Consider the following 12,219-nt stretch of genomic DNA (forward strand, 5'->3'; position numbering starts at 1 on the left):
TCTTTAGTGAAACTGAGACCGGTCTTTATAGGGAAATTTGGGAGTCTTGACATTGTTTAGGCTCAGGATTTAATAATAGATAAAGATTTTTTATATAAAGACTTAAATATATTTTTAATTATTTCTATTTAAATTTGTTTTTTCTTCTTAATTTTTTTAAAAAAGGTTTTTTAAGATCTCTTATTATAAAAACCTTCACAAATTATATATGCAAACCATAAAAAAAATTAATTAAGATGAACTAAAAAGAATATTCTTTAAAATTGAGGGACTAAAAATAAATTTAAATTTAAAAGACAAAATACAAGTGATCTAAATTTGAATGATAAAAACTATTTAAGCCTATTGTAAAATATGAGGTAGGTTTGTAAAGGAAATGAGTTAATTTGATTTCTAATCTAGAATCACAGTTATATAATATTTGTGACTTTTCTCCCCCCGAGATAAACATCTTGCTTGGAATTCAAGCCATCCATGGTTGCTACGTCAGCCCTTCTATAGAATGAGTCATCAACTCATCATTTACGCATAACTAAAGAAAACAAAGCAGAAGGGGAGATGTTGCAACTGGTTCAGAATACTAATTTTCACGTGCAATACATATGTGGTTAGGCTATGATGAATTGCAGTGGAGGCTTTGATAAACATAAATTGAGCTCTGAATGATTCACATGGAATCTTGAACAGCTGGGATGAGTCCTCTGTCGACACTTTGAATTGGGCAATGATCACTTGCTCTTCTGATTACCTTGGCATAGGCCTATTAGTTCCTCTCTCTCTTTTCCTGCTTTTCCTTTCTCACAGCTTCCTCACTTGTTTTTGTTTTACTTTTTGTGTGTGCAGGGGAGTGCCTTGCCAATTTCTTTCTGGAAGTATTTTGTTATGTTTTACGTGGTGTGGACTGTGGAATGTTCTCATAGGTTTGGTGGTTGAATTAATGCTGGATGCAGCAGAACAACAATATCTCAGGCAATATACCACCGTATCATGGAGCCCTTCTCAAGTTTCAGACTTTAGACCTTTCCCATAACTGATTTTCTTGAGTGATTCTTGCCTATCTGAGTCAATTGAATAGTTTCTAGTACCTGTGAGTGTCTTGAAAATTGAAACAACTTACCAATTGTATATTTCTAACTAGTGTTATATTATTTCAAAGTGCTTTTTATGTCTTGATTCGGTTTTACTTCTGTTTGCTATAGAGAGAAATGCTAGGGGTCACATTCTCTAACATATTCTTTCAAATACACTTTTTCATTGATAAAAATTTATCAAAAATCACAAAATTCAGTGGGTTCAGTATCTTATTTATTGATCGTCTCTTTTAATTTTATAATTTTCAATATATTTTAACCAATAAGAATTTGTATAAATAAGTATATTAAAGAGTATATTGTTAGCACTCATGTGCTCTAGATCATGAGAAGGTACATCCTTCTATCTCCAACTCCCTGGTTCCTCGTCTTTTCTGCATACAACATTTTTATTTAAAACACAAGTCCAAAAGGCTACCAATAACACTTTAGTTAGTCATAGTTGTGCTTCCCTCATCCTTCTGGTTTTTTTTTGGGGGGCTATTTTGGTATAGAAAGAAACAATGACTTAGATAAAAGGATCTCAACTTGTTGACTCTTGTATCTTATTTATTTGGCAGTTTACTAACTAACGCTAGAAATGTGAGAGTCAGATTAAAGGATCCACTTCATGTAATCTTGGTTAATGGGTGTTCATCAAACATGTTTCTTAATTTATTGATGGGTGGGCTATTCACGTTAACTTATGCTTAATACAAGATCAGGGGGAAGCTGAAGAAAATAGCTCTGATTGGCGTTCCAACTGTGCCTTCTTACATCCATAGATGTACAAGTATAATATTGGTCGAAATTTTCAAACATGTAAGTCAAATGTTTTCAATGAAGTTACTTATATTGGAGAGACTTCCTTAGTAATTGTCGTCCAAGACTCAGCAGTTGACATCAATTCAAATGGAGATGTACATGGCTTATGGGAAATTCAATTTTAAACGCACTCTTTTGATTGGTGGAATGTATTCTCTTTTCATTTATTTAAACACGTCCTTTTTATGTATATTAAGTCTTAAGAAGCATGAGGCAGTGTGTTGAAATTTTTGAAAGAATATCATATTGCTGAAGTACAACAATGATACATAAAGTATCATCACCACATGGATTTGCATGTGTGATAATAGAGGGTAATGTGTAGTAAATTTAATCTACTACGAATATTAAGAAATTAAGTAATTAAAATTAAATAACAATTACATAAAATAAAGGAGGAAAGAAAGATACTTTTTGGTTTTGGAATTTTATGGAACCCCTAGCAAGCACAATAAATTTGGGATGAAATCAAAAAGAGAAATCATCGGGTCTAACTTCATTTGATGCTCCCAACATGTAATTACTAACTATTCATATTCAATCAAGATATGTTATCATCAACCCACAAAATTATTCAAGCATTAATCCTTAAGAGGATGAGTGTAACCAATGTACTTGCATTAAGAAAAATGGTTTAGCGAAGACCAATTCTCTTTACCCGTATTCAAAGGCATAAAAAGGATGGTTTGCCTTATTCAATTTGCAATTAAAAAGAATTTCTCAATTACAATTGAAATAATATGATCACGCAATTAGTTTGACTAGACCAAAAACAAACATTAAGCATAGAAGAAGAATAACAATCTTTATTGTATAAGAATAAAATATAATTACATGAATGTAGTAGTCTAATTACATTAAACCCCAACAAGAATGAAATTAGCTAATCACAACCATGGAGAAAGAAATTTTGATAAAGAAAAAATGAGGAAGAATTGTTGGACATAGACACCACTAAGAACTTTCTTGCTGACAAAAAAAAAAATCCAAGAACTTTCTTTTTTCAAAACAACCAAAATAGACCCTTTACATGTTTAAAAATAGCATCTTATAACAATTGGACTTTTCTTAAAGTGGACTTTCATTTTAGTAAAGGGATATGCTAGGTGCACTCAGCAATATTGCTGGTGCACCCAACAATTTTAGTGAATGAGCCATTTTGTCCTTTAAGTTAAAATTTTAAAAAGCGCCTCTCCTCCCGGAAGAAAAACTCACTTCCTGCCTGCTGCTTCTTTTCTTCATCCGCAGGACCAGCGACTCCTTCTTCTTCTCCGCGAGACCAGTGTGCTTCTTCTTCTCCTCGAATCACTTCCCATTTGCCTTCGAGGTAGGTGTCCTAACTTGCCATTGCTTGTATTATGCAGTGTAGTTGTAGCATTTAGGGTAGGATAGTGGAACCTTAGGGTAGAAGACGCCAAAAAAATGGGGAAAGGAGTGGTCACGGTGGCGTCTTCCGGAAAGGTGTTCTGGAAACTTTCCGGAACACCTTCTTCCGGAAACTTTCCGAAAGAAGTAGTTCTTCCGGATGACCTTTGAGTTTTCTGGAAGCACTTTCCGGAAGAACCACTTCTTCCGGAAAGTTTCTTCTTCCGGAATTTTGTTTTTTTTTAAAAAAAAAATATTGTTTTTTTTAAATTAGTGTATTTTATTTATAAATAAAGTTGGTTATTTTTGTTAATTGGTTTTGTTTATTTTTTATATGATTTTAGTTGAGTATTTTACTAATTATTTTATTTTAAATTAGTTATGTTTTTTTGTTTATAAATAAAGTTGTGTGTGTTTTGGAATTTTTTTTTAAATATTATTTTTTTTATAAATGATATAAATTAAGTTGTGTATGTTTTGAAATTTTTTCCCATTTTTGTTTTATTTTTATATATAATTTTAGTTCTGTATGTTTACTAATTATATATTTTTAAATTAATTGTGTTTTTTTGTTTATAAATAAAGTTGTTTATTTTATTATAAATGAAGTAGTTTTTTTATAAATTAATTTGTGAATGTTTACTAATTAATTATTTTCATTAGTTGTGTTATTTTTATAAATGAAGTTGTTTATTTTTTTTAAAAAATTAAGTTGTGGATGTTTACTAATTAATTATTTTTACATTAGTTGTGTTTTTTTTTATAAATGAAGTTGTTTATTTTTTTTTAAAATTATGTTGTGTGTTTTCAAATAATTTGATTTAAACTATCTTATTTTTTTTATAAATAAACTTGTTTTATTTTTATAAAGAAAGTTGTGTATGTTTTGACCGAAAAAAATACGTGTTCGACATGATTTGCAAATCATGGCTAGAACACGAGGTTTAGGTAGACTTATAGGCAGAGATAGACAGGATGACCATGATGCAGTTGATGTTCCCGAGAGGCGTAGGCCTACTGCATCAGCCCGTAAGCAACGGGTTCATCAGATAATTGCGGATGCACCTGATATGGCTGAGGATGTTCCTGACATGACTGAGAATGTCCCTGATATGGCTGAGGATGCACCTGAGATGACTGCGGACGTCCAGGGTGATGATGGTTCCGAGGGGTCAGATGTTGATGATGTTGAGGGATTCCCAGGTGGGCCACGTGACCCATCAATGCTGACATCATTTGTGGACCATGTTGCACACGCCGTTTGGAGTGGACATGTATTTTAATTTGTTAATTATTTATCATTGTTGATTTATTTGTCATTAATTTTTTTTTATAATTGTATAATTTGTACTTCAAATCAGGAGCGTCTTGATTTGAAGTTGGTGTCACATGGGAGGAAGGTGACATTGATTGGGAGGCCAATGCCTGAGATTGAAGGACTGGTTGGTGCCACAGGATTAAGTCCACTGATCGATTGTTCAGTTGTTACTGGCGATCCTAGACTTATATCCGCATTTGTGGAGAGGTGGTACAGCGAGACCAGCATCTTCCACCTTTCGGTAGGAGAGTTGACGATCACATTGGATGATGTGTCGTCACCCCTCCATTTGCTTATCACTGGCGCGTTGCACAACTTTCATGCTCTTTCTGCGGAGGAGGCGATATTTTTGTTGAACGAGTTGCTTGAGGTGTTTGCTGAGGAGGCTAGAGCCGAGACAGCACGATCACGTGGGGCATACGTACGGCTGGGATGGGTTCGAGACATTTATGATATGAGATGTCAGGCCCGGCGATGAATTGTAGCAGCTCGTGCTTATCTGCTGCACCTGGTCGGTTGCACTCTTTTTGTTAATAAGAGTGAAACATATGTTCATGTGGTGCACCTAGACGTTTTTCGCGACCTGGGGTCAGAGTGGTGGTTATGCTTGGGGAGTTACCGCGCTGGTTCATATGTATGACCAGTTAGATGAGGCTTCTAGGACCACCACACGACAGATTGCGGGATACCTGACTCTGTTACAGGTAAATTTTGTGTTTTTAAATATGTTACGTTCGATTATGATTTAAACATGTTTTTATGTTATGTTAACCTCATTTTTTTGTAGTGCTGGATCTATGAGCACTTTCCTAGTGTGCATCAGTGCGCCACAGATGATACATACCAGGAGACATCCCCACGTGCTTCCCGGGGGCTGACGTCGAAGGCGCATATGAAGGGAATCATAGGAGCTCCGTACAGGGCACGTTGTGATGCTTTGACCATCACAGATGTGTCTTGGTTGCCTTACACTGAGTATCGGGGAGTTAGGGCCTTTGAGCTGATTTCATCATTTCAGGGTCAGCTGAGATGGGGTCATATGGTGGTCACAGCTCGACCGGAGAGGGTGCTATGACAGTTTGGTTACATTCAGAGCATCCCTCCACCGCATGTTAGTGCTCGATTGTCACATGATGATATAGATGACAGGTGGATGCATTTCGCGGATCACGTACTAGCTGTGGGTGAGCTTTGTCTAGTTCCTGGGCAGCTATCTGCGGATTACATGGAGTGATTTTTCCAGATATCTCACCCATTCATGATACCGATCCAGGCAGGTGACCAGCCCAGAGATGCACCTGCCGCAGACCCTGAGGAGTACATGCAGTCGCCCAGCCCCCAGGTTCTAGTGGCATTTGACCCCCCTCCACATGCAGTGGTAAGATTTTTTGTGCGTTTAATGTTTGATGAGTTGTTATTTATTTTAAATTTTATAATAAATGTTTTTAATGACTGTCATAGGATGATTACGACGGCTATGAGGCGATTACACAGAGGTTGGAACGTGTGCTCAACCTTAGGATGGTCACTGCAGACATAGAGTTATATGATATTATGCAGGATTGTCTGACGATCGCCAGAGGGGGAGCTAGTGCTGATGGAAGTGTCAGGGCTCGACAGAGACGGCGCACAGAGCATTGATTATTGTATTTATTTTATGTTTTGTAGTTGACATGATTTTTTGTATTTGTTACACTTTTTAGTTTAATATAGTTGACTTGTTTTGCACACTTTATTATTTTATGATATTAACTGACGTATCGATTCTGATTCCGATTGTGATCCTTAAGCGAAGTTTTGGACTGTTTTAATTTTTTTTTTTAAAAAAAGTGAAGCTAAAATCATGAGTTTTGTTCGTAAGAATTATATTAAAAATAAATTTTTTTAGAAAAGAGGCAGGAAATAAAAAAAAATAGGAATCAGATCGTTTTTTTTATGTTTCAGTACCCATGTTTGGGGTTTTTTTTCGTGGGTGTGCGAGTGGCGTAAGACATTGGAGGGGCACTATTTGTCATGATTGGACATCAAAGAACCCAAAAAAATTATTGCCGTTCCCTGGTTCCATCAAATAACACCTAAAAAAAGAGGCAGGAAATCGACAAAAATAGGAATCAGACCCTTTTTTATGTTTAAGTACCCATGTTTGGGGTTTTTTTTTCGTTGGTGTGCGAGTGGCGTAAGACATTGGAGGGGCGCTATTTGTCATGTTTGGACGTCAAAGAACCCAAAAAGATTATTTTCGTTCCCTGGTTCCATCAAATAACACCTAAAAAAATAGGCAGAAAATCGAAAAAAAATAGGAATCAGACCCTTTTTTATGTTTAAGTACGCATGTTTGGAGTTTTTTTTCGTGGGTGTGCGAGTGGCATAAGACATTGGAGGGGTGCTATTTGTCATGTTTGGACGTCAAAGAACCCAAAAAAATTATTGCCGTGCCCTGGTTCCATTAAATAACATCTAAAAAAAGAGGCAGAAAATCGAAAAAAATAGGAATCTGACCCTTTTTTATGTTTAAGTACCCATGTTTGGGGTTTTTTTTTCGTGGGTGTGCGAGTGTCGTAAGACATTGGAGGGGCGCTATTTGTCATGTTTGGATGTCAAAAAACCCAAAAAAATTATTTTCGTTCCCTGGTTCCATCAAATAACACCTAAAAAAAGAGGCAGAAAATCGAAAAAAATAGGAATCGAATCCTTCTAAGTATGCGTAAGGTTTGAAGGTCAAACAATTAAAATAAATTATCTTTTGACCATTAAAATAACACAATGAACTTTATTATGGGATTTAAACACGTCGTAAACGTATAAAGGTTACATCAACAAAAAAACAAAAAAATTAACATTGCATTCAGTTGTTTAGCGATGTCGCAGTGACCTCGTCTTCGAATTGCACAACATATTTAGTAAAGACAGCTAAAATTTCTATTGGTCCATATTTTTTCCAGTAGTTAGATTGTACTAACACCTTCAGCAGTTCTTCGTTGGTCTTCAGCTCATTAATTTCATATTTTATAAGCATATCTGAATACTCAAAGCAACCTGGTTGGTGGAAAAACAATCGTCTTACCATTTGTGATTCGTGAATTCCAAGAGGGGGAATCCCTTGAGGTGCAACTTGTTTTATTAAATCCTTCAGTTCATCGATGGTACATGTTGAAGGAATTTGAAATTTCTTAGGATTTTTTCCTGTGAACGCGCATCCAACAAATTTGTTCTGCGGTGGCATATTCTATTTCCTGTTGTAATACAGGATCGCGTCATGAGTACGGGGCATAGTGCATTGAAGTAAGTTTATTATTCCATCTGGTGTTCTTCCAACGGTGCATAATAACTCAATCGGACCAACACAAGAAAATTGATCATTACACATTAACATTGTGTTGACATCGTCATCATTTATCAATTTCATACACTGAAAGCGAATTTGGTTACCTGTATGGGTGAATGGCTTCCGGTAGTGAATTTCATCCAAAAATTGTTTGTCGGATAGTTGAAGGGTATTGTGTATTCTGATTTTTAAGCTTGCAAAATCACAACTGTTTGGTACTCGAGTGGGCATCGGAGTCGAAGTTTGAAAGTAAACCCCAGTATCATTGTGAATAATCGATCCATTTGGAAAAATGAAAGCCAACCTTGAGTTGACAATCGTCTGACTGCTAGTTTCTCATAAAAATGCCATACTTTGTGTATCAATTGGGAGACTATGTGAAAGCAAGATAATGTGTGATTTATTAGCCGTGTCTGCTATATATATAGATGGTTGTGATTGACAGATTGATTCACTTTGTTTACAAAAAAATAGACACGCGTGAACATGTTTCGTGTTTATGTTTCCTTCAGAATGTGTAGTCAAGTCAGTCAATGTGTTGTCGCGCTCAAACTTTAATGCGCATGCATGTCATTATGTGTTGTCAATTATGACAATGATGTATGCTACACGTGCAAATGATTTTTGTTGGACCAACAATTTTTTTGCTTAACGAAACGAGTACTTAATAATATTAATTGGTTATTAATGGCTTACAACAAATTATATCGCATAATGAATACAATTACATAAACAATGCATGTTTAGTCTTCATTTAGGTCGACATAGTGTCTTTTGAATGACATCAAGCTTGTGTATTGCTGCATTCTACTAATATATGGAGTTGTCCATTGCTTTGCCTGAGAATAACAATTGCTTGACCACAACAACGCTGGAGGCGGTAAGGGACAATGGTCTTTCAAATAAACCTGTTGTACATGAACAAAGATTATATCATGCGGTGACCGACTCAAATGAACCAGCGAAGTCATTGCATAATTGTTATACTAACTATATTCAATGTACCTGAACAAAATGATTTCTAAACACGTGACCGACACATATCATCCGGTGCCTAGAAGAATCAGGTGGTGGTTGACTTCTAAGAGGAAAAAATGTCATGCTTTGTTGTCGGGACAATGATACAAGGATTTCGTTATACCGTGATGCAATCACATATCCCATCTTCGTTATATCCATCCACTTGTCCACACTAACCTGAATACCCAAACATACACATATAAGTAATTTAAAGTTTGTTATTTAAAAAATTAACCTAAAAACATACCTTCATAAACCCATCAACAAGTAGGGACAACTTTAATTGTTCAAATCTCTCTGTGCCACCGAAGTGCTTCATGTACTCATGCGACCACCTGCCAAGTTCTTTAATCAATTCATTATGCACTAACGGTCACAAATCTTCCCCCATACCTAATAAAGCGACAATGGACCGATATCCACAATTACCGTCCGCTTTCACATCCACAACGTCACGAATGAAACCTTGAATGAATGGTACAAATTGATCCAACATCGGGATGATCCTTGTTGGCTGAGGCAGTTCAGAACATGATGCACGACGTTTGACTGGAGAGTTGCTGATTTGAACAGAATGAAAAACATCAACATACTCCCAGTAAGACGGATCACGTTTTGTGGATCTTTGACTTCTTTTCATCGATCGGTTTCTTCAGTGCACCTTTAGTGTTGACCTTTGACGGAGGATGGCACATAGAGTTGTGATCAGGGTATGCAATTTCTCGAAGTTTACTCATTAGATTTACTTTGCCAGACACATCAAGTTCGTCAAACCTTTTAGATATGGTCTCAATCTCTTCCTTGATGCTGACTTCGGCCTCACATAACCCTTGGTCTGAAAAGCAAAGTCTCCTCCAGAAAATATGGACTGACTCCACCGTGATGCTGCCAACAGTATACCTAGAAAGCTCACATGCACAAGGAAGACCGTGCATGCTTCTCATCACACAACCACAAGATGAAGGATTGTTGCCGAGATAACATAGACGGTCAACCTCAGAAGCAATCTGATTTAAAGCATCCCTTGAAACCATCCCAAGAAGCCTCTTGTATAAGGTTTTTTTAAATACATGTCCAATCACATGCGTATTGGTTTCAAAGGATGCTTTAATTTCAACGTGTTGCAGCGTGATCATGTTGTTCATGGCATCCCAAACACTACATAGGTCTCCAAGGCTATTTTGTAGTAGTCTTTTTAGAGCCCAATGAGCTGATTCAACCCTACATTTAAAATACACAACAAACATGAACAATATACAACAATTAAATACCATTTATTAATAATCCTTACTAACAAATAAAATCAGTTCTTAATACCTGTTTGTTGTTGTGTTGCCTAGGTGCATGACCTTATTCCTCTATGCTGTAATAAATTTTTCCTTATGGGGGATAATCCATGTGTCGTTAACATAGTCAATGAACATCGGCCAATGCGAACAAGCAACTTGAAACTTCTGAAGTGACTCAGCGAACTACTGTTCTGACGGACAATCAACCAAAGTACCCCAGTTATCCATTACATAGTCCCAGACATTTTTTTCACCGATTAAAGATTTGCACTTCGCCTTCACATTCTTATCGATATGAAACCTGCACAACAAATTTGTACACTCCGGGAACACAGTTTTCACTGCATTCATAAGTGTTAGGTCTTTGTCAGTGATAATAACAACAGGGTGGCGATCGTTTCTTAAAAATAGGTCTCGAAATCGTTCCAAAGCCCATACAATATTATTAACACGCTCAGCCTCCAGATATTAGGAAACAAATATTAGGAAAAAATATTAGTGCTAGCTCGTGTGTTCAAATAATTTAAGTACAAATAGAAAAAATATAAGTGAAAAAAAAATAAGTTTATAAATAATCAAAGTAAACATATTTAGTACATAATGATTTATTTTTTCTTTGAATTAATGAAAAGTAATAAACAATAGTCAAATATAATCAAGGAAGAAAGAAAGTAATATTATTTGTAGCCAAATACAATCAAGAATAAAAACAGTGAATATTGGAACCAAAAAAGCGATATATATAAATTAGAAGCCAACAAAATATGTTTATAACTATTAAGAAATTGTTTGATGCCGTAAGGTATTTGAGTAACAACATTAATCAAAATAAAAATCAAAGGAAGAAAGTAATATTTTTTTGTATGCAAATAGTCAAATATAATCAACAAAAATAGTGAATATTGGAAAGCGGTAAGGTATTTGATTAACAACATTAATCAAAATACAAATCAAAGGAAGAAAAATTTGTCTGTGCCGATGTAGGGGCTGATACTCCTATTTATGTATTGAAAAGTTGGAATAATTAATATTGACTTACATGTAAGTAATAAAGTATGATTTTAAGGTAACGTGTTAATATTATATATTGTTTGATATTGTTTAGAATAAAAGAAAGTACATGAAAGAACCTTTAGGATGCACATAACTACAATCAGATATTAGTAGTGTCAGTCTGTGCCTTCAAATTGTTGACTGCATTTTTTTGTCTTCTTTTTTTTATTGAATTCACTCCATCATAAATTAAAGAAAGCAATACACACACAAAAATTACATAACATTCGTCCCCGTTTAATCTACAATTAAAATTCATAGAACATTACATATGATAATCGAAATCTTACAACATTAATAAAAATATGAGAAGAATACACATGACAGAACCTTTGGGATGCACATGACTACAATCAAATGTTAGTAGTGTCAGCCCGTGCCTTCAAATTATTGACTACATTTTTTTATCTTTTTTTTTTGACCGAATGCCCTCCACCATAAATTAAAGAAAAATATTAGTGTTAGTTCGTGCCTTTAAATAATCTAAGTACATAGTCTAACAAAATATAATATTTAAATATTAAATGTAACAAAAAAATATACATTTGATACATAATAAACAAAGACATATTATTAATATAATTTAATAATTTTTTATCCTTAAATTAAATAAAAGACATATTATCAATATTTGTTGATTTTTTTTATCATACATCATGCGCGCATTTTTTAATCATAAAAAAAGATGGATGAGAATAGACACAATGAAAAACATCAACAAATCCATTATAATTTTGTAGAAAACATTTTGATTCCTTAAATGAAAAACATCAAGAAATCCATTATACCAAAAAACGATAATGAATTTTTTTTTTTTAAAAAAATATTATATAGTTGTAACAAATCTACAATGGGTGAGAGATATCTTATATCAACACATTTGAGATAAACAATTTTGGAGTAGTTAAATCTTAAAATATATCTACAATGCGTGAGAGATATCCTATATTGACC

General features: G+C 34.7%; 1 protein-coding gene across 1 annotated transcript; it reads left to right on the top strand.

Moving 5' to 3' along the window:
• The first annotated feature begins 4,186 nt into the window (after positions 1-4,186).
• On the top strand, positions 4,187-6,219 carry LOC114410850 (protein MAIN-LIKE 1-like). The gene is made up of 6 exons (XM_028374766.1): positions 4,187-4,534; positions 4,622-5,014; positions 5,148-5,282; positions 5,366-5,644; positions 5,822-5,956; positions 6,040-6,219. Exons 1-6 carry the CDS (start codon positions 4,187-4,189, stop codon positions 6,217-6,219), a joined length of 1,470 nt encoding a protein of 489 aa, XP_028230567.1.
• Positions 6,220-12,219: the final 6,000 nt, after the last annotated feature.

Source organism: Glycine soja, chromosome 4 (genome assembly GCF_004193775.1).
Source record: "Glycine soja cultivar W05 chromosome 4, ASM419377v2, whole genome shotgun sequence".
NCBI lineage: Eukaryota > Viridiplantae > Streptophyta > Magnoliopsida > Fabales > Fabaceae > Glycine > Glycine soja.

Excerpts from the sequence above, each read along its gene's own strand:
- LOC114410850 (XM_028374766.1), top strand. The coding sequence starts at position 4,187 with ATGGCTAGAACACGAGGTTTAGGTAGACTTATAGGCAGAGATAGACAG. Across the intron at positions 5,015-5,147 it reads CATACGTACGGCTGGGATGG|ACGTTTTTCGCGACCTGGGG; the intron begins GTTCGAGACATT and ends TGGTGCACCTAG. Across the intron at positions 5,283-5,365 it reads GATACCTGACTCTGTTACAG|TGCTGGATCTATGAGCACTT; the intron begins GTAAATTTTGTG and ends ATTTTTTTGTAG.